This window comes from Balaenoptera physalus (genome assembly GCF_965194825.1).
Source record: "Balaenoptera physalus genome assembly, chromosome: 4".
Classification (NCBI taxonomy): domain Eukaryota; kingdom Metazoa; phylum Chordata; class Mammalia; order Artiodactyla; family Balaenopteridae; genus Balaenoptera; species Balaenoptera physalus.
The window spans coordinates 98287106-98304256 of NC_138891.1; the positions used below are offsets into that span (position 1 = coordinate 98287106).

At 38.2% G+C, this 17151-nt stretch overlaps 1 protein-coding gene across 3 annotated transcripts in view; it reads left to right on the forward strand.

Moving 5' to 3' along the window:
- The window catches only part of TOMM70 (translocase of outer mitochondrial membrane 70), a 50854-nt gene that overhangs the window by 667 nt on the left and 33036 nt on the right, over window positions 1-17151 (forward strand). For all 3 annotated transcript variants that reach the window (XR_014263089.1, XM_082460438.1, XM_082460439.1), the window contains exons 2-3: window positions 14309-14482; window positions 16721-16847. Coding sequence is in view for 2 of the 3 variants with exons in the window: in XM_082460438.1 (XP_082316564.1) it covers window positions 14309-14482; window positions 16721-16847 (301 nt within the window). In the remaining variant the exon portion in view is untranslated. The remainder of the gene's footprint in view (window positions 1-14308; window positions 14483-16720; window positions 16848-17151) is intronic.

Sequence of the window (17151 nt, forward strand, 5' to 3'; positions counted from 1 at the left end):
TTCGTTGAGAGCTTCCTTTTGGTTTCTGAAAAATACTTGCTTTTCTTCTCAGTGACACAGCATTTACCCTTAGCGTTGTGGGTACGGGGACATTTGCAAATGTGATGATTGTATTTAACTAACTAATGAAGGAGGCCAAATTCCCTTACCTATTGGTACGTTGTGATATGAATTGCCTTGGTCATGTCTAAGGCCTAGGATTTAATTAGTAATAATCTTTTAATAACAAGCGAATCCCCTTTTTTGAAGTATTTTAGGGTTGGGGATAGGTAAATACAGTGACTGTTGGTTGACAAGAGTAAAATGGTGTTCAGTGGCATTTATTTCATCTATGGGCATGAGTTCTTAAACTTTTGGGGTAGAAGCATCTTAAATTCATTTTTAAATTTTACCTGGAAATTTACATGACCAAGCCTGACATACGGTTAAGCCAGGCGTCGGAGTGTCTGATGAATTAACTGCTTTGTATGGCTTTATTGAACTATTAAATCCTTCTGGTATCTGACAGCTGTGGGGGGAATTGGCCTGGCTGCATTTAACAATACTGGGGTGAGATAACGTGAGGTGGAGGATTGTATCAGTCTGAGATTGTACAATGGCGGTTACGGAGTAAATCAGAGTTCACAGTAACCTATGGTCAAAAAATTCCCAATTATATACATTTGCAAGTTATTTCCACATTATACTATTCAGACTGAAGACATGTTTTTACTAAGTAGTCAAATTAATTTTAAAGGAAGTTCTGATGTGGAAGCAAACTACCTTAGTTTAGTGCATCCTATATATCTGGCGTTGTGCTAGGCCCTGAGAGAGCCAAATAGTCTTTCTAATAGAGTAAGATACTGCTTTAAAAAAAAAATACAAAAAAGATGCAGTACAAGTATGCTGGAAGCACCCAAGGACTGTGAGAACCAGGAGAAGTGTGCTTTATATTGGGCTGTCCAGCATGGTTACCTTGAGAAAGTCATTTTATCTCTTCGACGTTAGTGTCATCCCTGTAGAATAAGAGAATTAAAATATTGGATCTCTTATATTTCTTCCAGCCCTAAAAATTGGTGATTCTGAGTGCTGTTAATGAGAGTGGTAATCAAGGTGATTCTTTGAATTTGTCATCATTTGTCTTGTTTTCATATTTCTGAAATTCTCTGGTCATTTCCTATTTCATTAGCTTATTTTTTTTTTTTAAAGAAGAGAAAGGTAATTTTAAATTTATTTATTTATTTATTTATTTTTGGCTGTGTTGGGTCTTTGCTTCTGTGCGAGGGCTTTCTCTACTTGTGGCAAGCGGGGGCCACTCTTCATCGCTGTGCATGGGCCTCTCACTGTCACGGCCTCTCTTGTTGCGGAGCACAGGCTCCAGACGCGCAGGCTCAGTAGTTGTGGCTCACGGGCCCAGTTGCTCCGCGGCATGTGGGATCTTCCCAGACCAGGGCTCGAACCCGTGTCCCCCGCATTGGCAGGCGGATTCTCAACCACTGCACCACCAGGGAAGCCCTTCATTAGCTTATTTTAATCACAGAAGAATAGTAGGTGAATGAAAAATACATAAAAGTTCTCTGTTTTATAATAATCACCAAAAGTAAAGATAACTTCTATAAAAGAAACAAGGCTTTGATATTTCATTGCAGTTTCAAATACTACCCCACCTCACCTCTTTGGTATTTGATAGAATTCAGCAAACTTCAGATTTTAGATTTTCTTAAATCCCATTTTCAGCTTTTCAGCATTGTCTAGGTCAACACTGTGATAATTTTTAAATTTCATGGTGTATTGTAGTTTTATCAGAACATTTTTTTTTAAATTTATTTATTTATGGTTGTGTTGGGTCTTCGTTTCTGTGCGAGGGCTTTCTCTAGTTGCGGCAAGCGGGGGCCACTCTTCATCGCGGTGCGCGGCCCTTCTCACTATCGCGGCCTCTCTTGTTGCGGAGCACAGGCTCCAGACGCGCAGGCTCAGTAATTATGGCTCATGGGCCCAGTTGCTCCGCGGCACGTGGGATCTTCCCAGACCAGGGTTCGAACCCGTGTCCCCTACATTGGCAGGCAGACTCTCAACCACTGCGCCACCAGGGAAGCCCAGAACATTTTTTTTAATTCACCTGACTGCCGCTAAAAATTAGACTTTAACATTGACTTCTTTGTATAACTTGAACTGCTTTAAAATGATTCCTTTTGCCCCAAAATAAAACTGAGCAGAACACTTGCATATACTGTTCTTGTGGAATTTGTGGGGTGGTACCTGTAGTCTTGCTTTGAGTTACTAGATGATACTTGAGTAAAGCAACAGTAAGAATGTCTTTGCCGTTTTTTTAATGGAAATTTGTATTTTAGCTGATGGTGACCAAAAAATACTGAAAGACTGTTTTTTGTCTTTTTTATAGTCTAGCCCTCAGAGTTATTATTAGACTACCTAAATATAACTGACCACAAATTGTAATTTATTATTATCTGTGGTTGGAGAAATTGCTTTATATTTGAATAGCACCTTTAAATTGTCAACCTCAGTGGGTTTTGTAAACAAGAAAGCATTTGTTTGAACTGATGGAAAAACTGGCAGAATCCTGATGCTCTGACTGTTCTTTCTCCACCTGAGCAATAGCTGTAATTCTTAAGGCAATGAAGGAATGGACAAATATTGTCAGTTCAGGGTTCAATATCAGTGAATAAAGTGGAAAATCAGTGGTTATTGTCTGTTGGCTTATGTTTGCCTTAATGTAAAAATGAACTAATAAAATAACTGGGCTTCTGTCTGTTGGTTTTGAGATACTCACGTGCAAGCAGGCTATATCAAATTTTTTTTTTTTTTCTGGGATAGCATATACTTGTAAAGCAAAAGCAAAAATTCATATTTTTGTTTAATTAATGGGGATTTTAGGATTTCACCAGAGAAAGGCGTCTAATCACAGTTGATAGTGTGTGAGATAGAGGTAAAGTATTAAATCATATTCCACTTTGGGCCATTATAAAATCTACCATGATGTGCCATTTTGCTTCAGTAATTTATTTTGAAAACTTGAGAATTACAGATTTTACAAAGTTGGTAAGGTTCTTTGCCAATCATCTAATCCACAGGACTTCTCAGCTTTGGGCCAGAGTTATCACAGGGGAGCATCATGCCCATATATTCACCAAGCATGGTATCTGGTTGCACAAATGTCTTAGGTATTTCTTTTTTCAAGTAACCTGTGATTTTTTTATTCTAATACATTTATTTATTTTTGGCTGCATTGGGTCTTAGTTGCTGCGCGTGGGCTCTCTCCAGTTGCGGCGAGCGGGGGCTACTCTTCGTTGCGGTGCGCGGGCTTCTCACTGCGCTGGCTTCTCTTGTTACGGAGCACAGGTTCTAGGCACCTGGGCTTCAGTAGTTGTGGCACACGGGCTCAGCTGTGGCTCATGGGCTCTAGAGTGCAAGCTCAGTAGTTGTGGCACACGGGCTTAGTTGCTCCACGACATGTGGGATCTTCCCGGACCAGGGCTCGAACCCATGTCCCCTGCATTGACAGGCAGATTCTTAACCACTGCGCCACCAGGGAAGTCCCTGTGATTTTTTTTTCTAATGTGCATGTATTTATTATTGACTTTATAGTAGTGTTTTATCCAATTGTTTTTAATTTGATGATTTTAAAAAGCAGTTATTCTAGTGTTCAAGTTTTTTCAATGTTACGCAGGAGTTAACCCAACAGGAAATGTTTAGGAGCCACTAATCTAAGTCAGTCCTTTAGAATAGGAAGGGAGAGATGTACCTAAACATTTTAATAAAGGGGTCAAAAACTGAGTAACCTGCTATTATCAGTCATGGTTGAAATGAAATAATTCTTCCCCCTCAATGATCTGTTTCTAATCTTTTTTTTTTTTTTTTTAAATCAGGGTCACTAGTGACATTCTTATATAATTAAGTCTAGAGAACACCTTTCAGTCTTTATCTTACTTGATGCTTTGCAATATTTCACATTGTCTTCTCAATTTCATAATTTTTCCTTTGGCTTCTGAGACACTATGTTCTCCTGATTTTCTTTGCTTTTCTTAAAACTTCCTGATACCTCTCTTTGCTGATTCCTCTCAGTCTCCTTTCCAGGCTCTTTTCTCTGCCTCTTTTGGTGACCTTCATGGTTCTGTCATAGGCATTCTTATATTCCATACCTTCACTGGATGCTTGCTTGCCCTCCAGAAGCTTCACTTAACACATATACTGATGGCCCCCTAATTTCTTGTTTATAGCCCAGACCTCTCAAAAGGCCCAGATTTAAAGGAAATCTTCACCTCATTACCTTACAAGTGTTTCACACCAGACTCCTGTTTCTCCTGAGACTATTCCTTATCATTTAATGCGTGTCATCTAACTAGTTTCCCAAGCCAGAAACTTGGATATCATCCCTAACTTTCTATTCTTTCCATGTTCTCCACATCCAATCTAGAAACATGTCCAGAAAATTCTACTTCTTAAATATCTGACTACTCCTCCATTCCCACTGCTATTTCTTGACTGAATAACTGATATTCTCATTAGTGTCTTCCTCCAGTCCATTTTGTCAGTACTAGAGTAAATCTTAACAGTCCCATGCTTAGAACTGTTAAGTGGTCTGTTCATGGCTCACCAAGATAAAGTTCAAATTCATCATGATTTAAGACCCTCTGTGATCTTGATCCTGCTTACGTGCTGTCTTCATCTCTTGCCACTTCTTGTTTCTTGCCTTTGGATGTTCTGTAACAATGCCCAGTACCCCTACCTTCTCATCCTTCAAGTCACAACATGTAGGTCATTTCACCTTTTCTGAAACTCTTCTACCTAAGCATACCGTTATGTGATTACATAACACTGAATTTTTCTCTTCCACAGCACTTACCATGTGGTACTAGAGTCATTTATTCATGTCTTTCCTACTAAACTCTTGACTCTGTGAAGGCTGGGACTGGCTCTATCTTTCTCACCATTTTTCAGAACTTGGCACAGAGCAGGTGTTGAGTGAATGAACTGATGAAGCTTCATTATTTGACATTTTAAAAAAATTCCCACAAACTGAATATTTTTTCAAAATTTCCAGCTTTTCATTTGTATTCTACCAGTTTATCCTAGAAATTGGTTTACCAGTCGTAAACCTCATTTAGGCATTCCTTTTATAAATCACATGATTTTGTATGAACTACAACCATAATCCTGCAGAAGCAGCATTCTTTTTTTTTTTTTTATAAATTTATTTATTGTATTTATTTTTGGCTGCGTTGGCTCTTTGTTGTGGTGCGGTGGCTTCTCGTTGCGGAGCACGGGCTCTAGGCACACAAGCTTCAGTAGTTGTGGCGCACGGGCTCAGTAGTTGTGGCTCTCGGGCTCTAGAGCGCAGGCTCAACAGTTGTGGTGCACGGGCTTAGTTGCTCTGCGGCATGTGGGATCTTCCCGGACCAGGGCTTGAACCCGTGTCCCCTGCATTGGCAGGCGGATTCTAAACCACTGCGCCACCTGGGAAGCCCTGGAAGCAGCATTCTTACAAGTAGGTTCTTCTTAGGTAAAGAGTTCTCTGTGTTACAATTTAGTAGGTGGGGTTGTTGTAGATTTTTAAATTTCAGGATGTAATAGGGAAAGGACTTTCTTATTATCTTAGGTATGTTTTATCCTAGATTTGATTCTTATAAAAGTAACAATTGATTAATTAAGTACTGAAAGATTGTTTCTCATGAGGTAAGTGTTCCAGAGTTGATTGCTACTTCTATAAAGTTGGGGTCCAAATTTTAAAATATGCCTTTGGAATTTGATAAGTTTAAGGGAATAAAACCATTTAAGAGAAACATTATGGAACCACCTCATGTATATTTTAACTGGATGTAAATGTGTAATTATGGTGATAAGTAATATAGTAGTTCCCTCTTACCCACAGTTTCAGCTTTCTGTAGTTTCAGTTACCCACAGTAAACTGTGGTCTGAAAATATTAAATGGAAAATTCCAGAAATAAACAATTCATAAATTTTAAATTGTGCGCCATTCTGAGTAGCATTATGAAAACTCACACAGTCCCACTCCATCCTACCCTGGATGTGAATCATTCCTTTGTCCAGCATATCCTGCCCGTTAGTCACTTTGTAGCTATCAGATTGACTCTTGCACTAGTAACCCTTATTTTACTTAATAGCCCAAAGCACAAGAGTAGTGATGCTGGCAATTCAGATATGCTAGAGAGAAACCATTAAACTGCTTCTTTTCAGTGAAAAGGTGAATGTGCTCGACTTAAAGGGAAAAGAAAAATAATCGTATGGTGAGGTTGCTAAGATCTATGGTAAGAATAGATCTGTTTCTGAACTGTGAAGAAAGAAAGAGAAATCTGTGCTAGTTTTGCTGTCACATTCAAACTGTAAAAGTTACAGCCACAGTGTGTGTTTAGTTAAGATGGAAAAGGCATTAAATTTGTACAATAAGATATTTTGAGAAAGAGACCACATTCACATAATTTTATTACAGTATATTGTTATAATTGTTCGATTTTATTGTTACTGTTACGGATCTCTTATAGTGCCTAATGTATAAATTAAACTTTATCCTTGATACTTATATATAGGAAAAAATGTATATATAGGTTTCAGTACTATTCACAATTTCAGGCATTCACTGGGGGTCTTCGAATGTATCCCCTATAGATAAAGGGGAGATTACTGTACCTATTTTATTTGCTTACACATGGATTAATGTACCTGATTCTAGCTCATTTCCTTTTAGTGACTATATGTGTGTGATCATCAGAATAATATTTTATAAATACTTACTAAGAATTTACAGTGATTCCTTATTACCAAATTCATGTCATTGAAAGCCGTCTGTAACATAGTCATGTTACCATTGCAGGAATTGTTTTAGAGCTCCCTTTCTGGTCTCCTGAATTTCTTCTGTGTCTGTGTGCTGAATAACCCTTTTGGCGTTGTTTTTCCTCCTTGGAGTATTTTCCTGACTGTCCTTTGTTAGTCATTTTGGTTCCAGAGCAGATTGTTCTAAGTAACCTTCACTGAAGTAACCTTGACTGATGATTCAAACCCTGATTGTTTTCTTACTTTGTATTCTAATAAATTTCCGGGGATTGTATCAATACTTTGTTGCTTTGTGTTTAAATGTAACTTGTTTTCCATAGTAGATTTATTTACCTCTGCAGGAGGTGGGGGGCAGGTTCCTAGGTTTTGTCTCTTTGACAGGTTTCAGCAGTGTTTGTTGTAGAGAGAGAAGACATAGTATTTACTATGTTTCTCGTTGTTTCCTTTTAGATTTATTACTTGAGTTATTTGTTCCTAATCCTTATGGTTTACCCACGTAGTTTGTATGTAAGTGTGTGTATATATGCAGTTGCTACTCTTTGAACTAAAAATTTTCTAGTTATTAGCTATACAAGTTTCTAATCACCTAATGTACATTTTCTTAATGTGAATTGGGGTTTCAGTGTTTGATCAGCGGTAGTTCTTTTGAGAGGCTGCAGTTCACTTGTTTCTTGCACTGTCTCTGGAGTTCCTTCAGGATAAAGACTATCCTGTTGATCGTTGTACAGTGGAGTCACATCAAATGTGCTTTTAACTACGATGAAATCCATTACACTTACTTGGCAAAAAGCAAAAGACCTAATTATGCTGATGATTCTCTTTGTCCTTTTGCTCTGGGGTCAGTAGTGAGCAAGAGATACCTGAACTCTTTCCTTTGTTTCAGTTCCAGAGTGTGAGTGTGGATGTGATTCTGATGATACTCATTCTTCATAAAGTGTGGGTGACAATCCGTGCAGTACAGAAGTAAAGTTTAGGCAATGTGGAGTCAGATTGCTTGTTTGACTCTTACCTTGGGCAAGCTTCTTGATCTCTCTGGGCTTCAGTTGCTTTATGTGTAAGATGGGGATAATAATAGCACCTACCTTGCATTTCCTGTGTGTTACTCTTCTGAAGAATTTTCAAAAGTAATTTTGACAATTGATTTTTGCTTCATGCATTAATGTCAGGATTCTGTACAAGTTTCAGCTCCACATATTTTTTTGAATTCACTTAGCAGAATCACATGGAGTCATGGAGTTGACTCTGCTGGACAGTTATTCATTATGAAGAGATGAAACTTATTCAAATCCTGGATGGAAAAAAAGCTAAGTTATCTAATAGGTTGTTTTAAATAATACTTTGATTGTGTGGCATACTAGGCAGAAGTGAATGTCTTTCTTTTCTTTTTTATAATTTGTATTCTTACCAGTATTCACAAAGTTTAAATTTATGCCTGTGGAAATTGAATACATAGTACCTAATCTTTTCAAACTGTTTTCTTTTAGGAAGAGATTAGTACTTTTTTTTTTTTTTAAAGAATGTTTTGCTTATTTCTTTTAAATTTTATTTATTTATTTATTTATGGCTGTGTTGGGTCTTCGTTTCTGTGCGAGGGCTTTCTCCAGTTGTGGCAAGTGGGGGCCACTCTTCATCGCGGTGCGCGGGCCTCTCACCATCGCAGCCTCTCTCGTTGCGGAGCACAGGCTCCAGACGCGCAGGCTCAGTAATTGTGGCTCACGGGCCCAGCTGCTCCTCGGCATGTGGGATCTTCCAGGACCAGGGCTCAAACCCGTGTCCCCTGCATTGGCAAGCGGATTCTTAACCACTGCACCACCAGGGAAGCCCCGAGATTAGTACTTTTTGAATCCACCAAAGTTACATGTGGGAAGCGGGAGTGGCAGGAGTGGAGTAGCGGGAGTTTGGAGGCTTGTGTATAGGCAATAGCAGTGGGAAGTTACTGGAAGGTTTTAAGCAGGGAATGATATGGTCCAGCTTACTTAAGAAGAGCTTTCAGATCAATCAGAAACTAATTTGTTGTAAGAAAAGTAAGAGAAAGATGCATTTTCACAGAATTTTGCTGTAAAATATTATGGAATGTTCGGAACCTTAAAAAGGTTACCAAAACCAAGAGTGATTTCCAGTAACATAATGTCTTGATAGTCTTTTAAATCTCCTTAGTAGCTTTTAGATATGAAAATAGACCACATGAAAAGATAATAGCATTTCAGGGTGTTCCCATTACATTCTAGAGCTGTATGTCTTCATTTCTCATTTATAAAATATGCTTTCAAAACTGTCTTTGGGCTTATTTTCCAACTTCAACCTTTAATTCCAAAAGTTCTTATTATAACTTGAGAAGGTAGACTGAGTGGGGGAGAAAGTGACTGAAAAGCAGTGCAAAGGATTCCTGATTTGGAATTAAAATCCCTTATATTATAAAGAATTGGTAGTTGTATATTTTCTAATTTAAACTTTTTTCTCCAGTGCATTTATTTTGATTTCTACCTGGTATTGGCCTCAAAGCTTGTGAAAAAAATGTCTAATTCCTGACACAGCAGAATGCTGGTGTTGATTGATAAGCGGGCATTGTGCTAAGTAGCTTTTTGTCCTAAATTTTACCGGTGGGCCAAAATAATTAGCTTTTCTGTACTGTCCCTGTTATAATGCCATTCTTTCTCTGCATTTTTGTTAATGAAGGGAAGCAGTTGGACAGAAAGTAATGTGGTGGTGGGGGGGGGGTGCAATGAGCAGAAGGTGATAGGGAGGTTAACTGAGATATTGTTCTCCCCAAACATGGTTTGGTAGCGCTCTGGAGTGACAGTGGGAGAAAATTTGCAGTTTGGTGATTTGCCTATGTAATTTGATCCTTTTTCACTCAGTGTCATAGCATCTTTTTTTTTTTTCCAGTACAGTAAGGAAAGGAAATTAAGCAGGTTCTGATTTAGGCCTTAGGTGATAAGGAATTTATAATAATTTTTAAAAATTTATTTTATTTATTTATTTTTGGCTGTGTTGGGTCTTCGTTGCTGCACGCGGGCTTTCTCTAGTTGCGGCGAGCAGGGTCTATTCTTCGTTGCAGTGCATGGGCTTCTCATTGCAGTGTGTTACAGAGCATGGGCTCTAGGTGCGTGAGCTCAGTAGTTGTGGCTCGCGGGCTCAGTAGTTGTGGCTCACGGGCTCTAGAGCACAGGCTCAGTAGTTGTGGCCCATGGGCTTAGTTGCTCCGTGGCATGTGGGATCTTCCCAGACCAGGGCTCAAACCCGTGTCTCCTGCATTGGCAGGTGGATTCTTAACCACTGCGCCACCAGGGAAGCCCCTAGGAATTTATAATACTTTTTAAAGGGAATCTATTGTTAAACTTGACTGAATGGAGGGAAATGGGTAATTGAAAAATTCTCTTGGTTGGTTTTAGGTTGATTTAGACCTTGCTGAATAAAAATTGGAAGTATCCATCTTTCTAAGGAGAGGAAGCCTTGTATACCTATCCAGTTTTCTCTCTATTCTTTTAACTTGTCTGCCTTCACCATAACTGCTTTTCCTTGAATTCTGTGTGACATCCTGTAGCCTTAAACTTCCAGTAGACAGGAAAGAGTGCATTGCCTGTTTGTGTTAATGAAACAAGGTCATTACTCTGTCCAAAGAACGTTCTTTTTATTTAATCTGCAAATCTTTAGTAAAAATACTAAATAGAATTTCAATATGTTTGTAGCCGAACATACTTCTCACAGGCATTTGACACATTATTTTCTCTATCAACAGTCCCTAGTGTTGTTAGAATGTGTATTAGCTATGTTCTCAATGACTTAGAAACATTATAAACTTTTTACAAGAAATTGAAATAATGTTTTTCTTGCTTTTGTATTTAACAAAAGTAATTGTTTCACTATTTTGAAGTTTTATTAGGAACACAAAGGTTTGTGGTAATGATGTTTTCTTGGCAGATTGTATCTTTTATCAATAAAACTGCCCACAGAAGTGCTCCATCTGAGGCATGTGATGGTATTTTGTCTCATACTGCCTTTTTGTCTGACACTGCCTTCTCTTTTGCAAGTATTTGCATTCTGTAACTTTTTTTTTTTTTTTAATTTTTTTAAAACTTCGGGTTTATTTATTTATTTATTTTTATGGCTGTGTTGGGTCTTCGTTTCTGTGTGAGGGCTTTCTCTAGTTGCGGCAAGTGGGGGCCATTCTTCATCGCGGTGCGTGGGCCTCTCATTATCGTGGCCTCTCTTGTTGCGGAGCACAGGCTCCAGACGCGCAGGCTCAGTAGTTGTGGCTCATGGGCCCAGTTGCTCCGCGGCATATGGGATCTTCCCAGACCAGGGCTCGAACCCGTATCCTCTGCATTGGCAGGCAGATTCTCAACCACTGCGCCACCAGGGAAGGCCCTGTAACGTTTTTACATTGTTTTTTACATTCTGTAACTTTTACATTGTTTTTTTGACCTGTCATTTTGTTTTAGGTCATGCCTTATAGGTAGCATGTGGTTATTTTTTATTTTAAATAGTTTATTTGGGCTTCCCTGGTGGCTCAATGGTTGAGAATCCGCCTGCCAATGTAGGGGACGTGGGTTCGAGCCCTGGTCCAGGAAGATCCCATATGCCGTGGAGCAACTAAGCCCGCGAGCCACAACTACTGAGCCCGCGTGCCTAGAGCCCATGCTCTGCAACAAGAGAAGCCACTGCAGTGAGAGGCCCACTCACTGCAGCGAAGAGTAGCCCCCACTCGCCGCAACCAGAGAAAAGCCTGTGCGCAGCAACAAAGACCCAATGCAGCCAAAAATAATAAATAAATAGATAGATAGTTTATTTATAATAGGGAGATTTAACCTGTTCACATTTATTGTTATTATTGACATGTTTAATGATTCCTGCCATATGTACTCCACTTTTTTGTTTCTTCCTTTACCCTCTTCTTCCTGCTTTTTGTTTTATTGATCATCTCCCCTGCTTTGGGGTTTATTTTTAGTGGTAAGGAAGTTGTACACCCTCTTCTTCCTGCTTTTTGTTTTATTGATCATCTCCCCTGCTTTGGGGTTTATTTTTAGTGGTAAGGAAGTTGTACACCTCTGCTTCTGTTCTTGTGTTCAACCTTAAATGCTAATTTAGCTAGGCATAAGATTTTAAGTTCAAGATAATCTTTCTTCAGGACTTTAAAGTTGTTGCTTCATTGTTTTTAAATACCTAATGTTGGTGACAGTATGACCCCAGTTTGGTTCTTTTTTTCTTTGTAGGTAATCTGGTTTTTTTCTACCTAAAAACTTTAAGGATTTTTACTGTGAAATTTCACCATGATATGTCTAAAAATGTGTGTCATTTTTTTTCAACTCCAGGAATTTTTCTAATATTTTCTTAAAACACTCCTTTCTATGCCTTTCCTTCTAAAATTCAGATAGATAGATGTTGGAACTTTGGTATTTATACTCAATATCATCTAACTTTTCCTCCAGACTTCTCACCTCCCTGTCCTCTGTTCTTGTTGCATTCTGGCAGATTTCCTTGGCTCTGCCTTCTACTCGTTAATTTGCTCCTCTGTTATGTCCATTCTAATATACAATCCATCCATTGAGTTTATTGTAATAATCCTTTTTAATTTTCAAGATGTCTAATTGGTGCTCTTTAGAAGCAGCCTTTTTAAAAATGACTGTGGTAACCTCTTATTCCTCTGATGTTAAATTTTCTGTTTGCTTTGTTTATCCCGCTTTCTCAAATATTAGTTTTTTATTTGAATCAGGTGCCTCTCTTTTATGGTATTAATTTTCCTTTATGTTAGCAATTCTTGACAGTATGGTCTCTTGGAAGATAGGCAAGGTATGCTTGTCACTTGTCTCTTGGGTGGAGGGGATCCTCACTCCTTCTGAATGATACAACCCTACTCCAGTCTGACTTCTGTCTCTTAGTGGAGTGGGAGGACTGATGAGGTTGCTTCAAGTGCAGTTTTCCAGCAACTAGAATCCACAACTACATAAGAGAGCCCTAGTTGTCTTCTAGTATGAATGTTTGGTGCTGAGGATTTTTACCGTCAAAGTTTTTGGAAGGTGATTAGGCTATTTACAAGTGGAAGATTTCATATTTATCTGTTACTCTGTTTGTGTTCTAGTTGGCTCCTTTCATCCTCCCACATATTATTTTAAAATGAGCATGTTTCTTCTTGACAGTAGCAAACTTAAACTAGCTGTTTTATATTCTGAACTTAAAGTTTCCTACACATCCTTCTTTGCACACTATAAAAAAAAAACAAAAAACAAGAAAAACAAAAAATTATAGCTACATTCAGACTAAAGGAGAAGGGAAACAAAAGGTAAATGGAGGGGGACAGGTAGCAAAGAAGAATGAAGCAAGAGGAAGGGAGAAAAGAGCAGATACAGAAGTTTGCTATCCCATTGTCTCTTTGTGACTGAGATGCCCTGGGCCCCAAGCAACATAGCCTTCCCTGTAAGTTAGTTGTGGGGGTAGCTGCTTCTGCTTTTGCTTTGTCAATGCTTACCTGTTGGAGATATACGGGTTCTTTCGTAATCACGTATTTGTTAAAGTTGAATGATGTTGACAAACAAAGTTTGGGGTGAAGATGTGCCATGAAGCTCTTGGACCTAGTAGCTGGAACCTAGATAACTGGATTTGTCTACAAAGATGCTTCCCAAACGTTGACTGAAGCTTTTGCAACCGTCCTCAGTGGGTATTAACTACCAACTCATGAAGTATGTGAGATGGCTCCTCTAGGAAGCAGATTCTGAGACAAATATAGGAGTCCCCCAAATGTATTTGATTAGCAAACAGTAGATTTAGGATAACAATTGTAATGAAGATGGCAAAGTGTTTCTAGTATCTCTTCTACGCTGTTGACAAACAGCCTAATAGAAAAACAGCAATACGTGTGAGTAAGTGGTTTGCAGAATGAAAAAGTCCAGTGGCCAATAAAGAAACATGAACAGATTTTCAAATTCACTGATAGTGAGGAAAATGTGAATTACAATAATATGTAAACTAGAATTATGTTACACTGGGGTTTTTCAACCTAGGCACTGTTGACATTTTGGATCAAGGTGGTGGTGTGCGGGTTTTGTCCTGTGCATTGTAGAATGTTAGCAGCATTCCTGGTTTCTACCTACTAGATACCAGTCGCACCTCCTCCTGACCCTAGCTGTGATAATCAGAATGTCTCCAGACATTGTGAAAGGTACCCTAGAGGGAAAATCATCCCTGATTGAGAACCACTGTTTTATACTCATTAGACTGGCAAAAATTAAACACAGCTATCATATCTCTTGCTGACAGGAATGGCAGAAAAGTGGTACTTTCAAGCACTACAGCCTTTTCTTGGGAGAAGTCAGTGTTTTTCAAGTTAAAAATATATAAACCTTTTGGCTAAGCAATCCTGTTACTAAGACGCTATCCCATGACGATATTTATATGAGTGACTTGCATTGTGAACAGCCATTCTGCCCTCCCATTTTTTCTTCAGTGTGTCATTTAATCACTGTGATCCGAATCTATTACTGAGTATTGATAAGTTTTTCATAATTGTTTCCTCATATTTCAGAACTCTCTTGATAGAGCCCAAGCAGCCAAGAACAAAGGCAACAAATATTTTAAAGCAGGAAAATATGAACAAGCTATTCAGTGCTATACCGAGGCTATCAGTTTGTGCCCTACAGAGAAGAATGTTGACCTTTCCACGTTTTATCAAAACAGAGCTGCTGCCTTTGAGCAGTTGGTATGTATCCTAGGTTGGTTTTTCTGTTTGTTTTGTTTCTCTTTATTTGCATAATGTTTCAGTTAATGCCACTCAAATAAATCTAATAAACATTTTGAAGTTGTTTTGAAATTACAGGATTTTTGTTTGGTTTTTATATCCTTTAATTACATAGCTTTCTAAGAACAAATTTTAGTTTTGCTCATCACATACACAATCCAAAGTTGTATATATCAGATTTTATGAAATTAGATAATATAGAAAGTTAAAGTTTCTGGTGACCCCATCCTCCTCAACAGTTTGAGTTTATTTCTTCAGCTTTTGTCCCCATATATGTAATAGTAGCATATGTGGGGGAGGGGGGAGACCAAAAGATGAATTCCTATTACATTGTTTGCAACATATTTTTTCAGTTGCCACTGTATCTTGTACAGCTTCTCATAGCACACACAGATCTATTTCATTCTTTTTAAAGGCTATAAGTAGCTGTTACATGTTTGTATAGTGGAAAACATCTCCCTGTTGATGAACATTTGAATCGCTTCCTATTTTCCCTATTGCATTCAGTGTTGCAGTAAATATTTTTGTAAGTATTTTTTTGCATACTTTCAGGAGAATAAAATTCTAGAAATGGAAACATAAAGAGATAGTATCAATACCTATTCTAATAATAATATATGAACATGTTTGTTTTCCAGTATCTCACTGACTGTGTATTATCAGTCTTAATAATATTTGCCACTCTGGTAGGAGAAAATTTCTCATTGTTTTAATTTGCAATTTTTGAGATGTTGGTGAAGTGGACAATCTTTTTCTATGTTTTTTGGGCATTTATATTCTCTGCATTTTTTGTTCAACCAAATTTTATTGACTGTTTCATATATGAAAGTTTACTATAGTAGGAGCTGGGTCTATAAAAGCAAACAATTATGCATAGAACTCAAGGATCGCAAAACAACTATTAAATGACATTTTGATAAATGCTTTGATTCTATAATAGACGAATGAGTGGGGTTGGTGTAACACTCCATGAGTGTTACAAATGGAGGAACAGTGTATGTAATTGCTCTGAGGCAGGCGAGAGTTTGCCATGATTAAAGAAGTATGTATAAAGGATCCTGGGGTATAGAGAGATGAAACTGGAAAGGTAGCAGAGGCCAGATCAGGCAAAGCCTTGCAATGGTAAGAAGGTTGGATTTGATTCTGAGTGTATGGGAAATATTTAAGGGTTTTAAATAGGGCAGGAACATCATCTAAAATTGTTCTCACTGTTCTGTCAAGAATATATTGGAGGGAGGCAAGAGTGGAGGCAGGGAGACTAAGGAAGGATGTTGTTGTAGTTGCCTAGGTGAGACCTGAAGGAAAGCTGAAGACCAACAGAATTTGCTGTTGTATTGGATGTGAAGCGTGAAGAGAAGCAGGAGTTTTAATAATAGTGGAGTGAAGAAGGAGTGAGTCAGCTGACAGTCGAATTGAGAAATGTCTCTATTTTAGGAGCGTGGTTTGGGTTAAAGAGATAAAGTTTGGAGTCATCTAATTTTAGATGTTATATACTACCAGGACAATAGATGTGATCACCTAAGAGAGAGAAGGGATGAGTCCTTGAGCATTCCAGCATGTAGAAATCAGATAGAGGGCAAGAAGTCAGCTACAGAAATTGGGAAGGAGCAGCCGGTGAGGTAAATGGAAATCAAGTAGAGTGGCAACTCCTTGGAGGTTTGGCAATAAACAGGAGCTAAGAAATGGGATAATAACTGCAGGGAATTATGGAATCAAAGGAGTGTTTTTAAAAGATGGAAAATACTGAAGCAAGTGTTTTTATGCTAATAGGAATGATTCAGTAGAGAAGCAGGTTGATGCAGAGGCAGGATAGCTAACAGTGAAGTCCTTGACGTGGGGAGAATGGATCCATACCCCAAGTGGAAGGCTGGCCTTTGGTGAAGGGGGTGCTTCCTCAGGTTTAACAGGAGGGGAGGACGAGATGATGTGATCACATAGATGCAGGTAGGTTGTAGATTCGGTGGTAGAAAGATGGCTTAAGTATGTCTTTTACCTATTTTTAAAAATTAGGTTGCTAATCTTTATTACAGTTATTTATATGAGCTGTTATAATGTATTGTGGATATTAACTCTTTGTATGAATTGGGAATATTTTTTCTGTGTGGGATTCTTAACACTTGGCCTCCTGAGTTTAGAAAACTGATTTCTGTCAAACAGTGCTTCCTTTAGTGTGACTTTTTTTTAATACTTTCATTACAGCAAAAATGGAAGGAGGTGGCACAAGATTGTACAAAGGCTGTTGAACTTAATCCCAAATATGTGAAAGCTCTCTTTAGGCGTGCAAAAGCCCACGAGAAGCTAGACAATAAGAAGGAATGTTTAGAAGGTGAGGGTATTTTTGTGTTTATGTATGAAAATTACTAAAAGCTTCGTAGTCATTGGTAAATTTATATGAAACTCTGCCTATGAGTAGAGAAATCAATTGTGTTTAAAAGTTTTACTCTTCCCCAATTGAGACTTTGTTTTCTAGTTTAAATTGAGATTGCAGATACTTGAGTACTGTCTCGGTTCCCGACTATGGAATTAAATGATTTAGAGTTTATATACCACACATTTTAAACTTGGCAATTAATGAGCATCAGTGTAATTTCATGAATAAGAAATCAGAAGAGAGGTTTTAGTGAGCGATA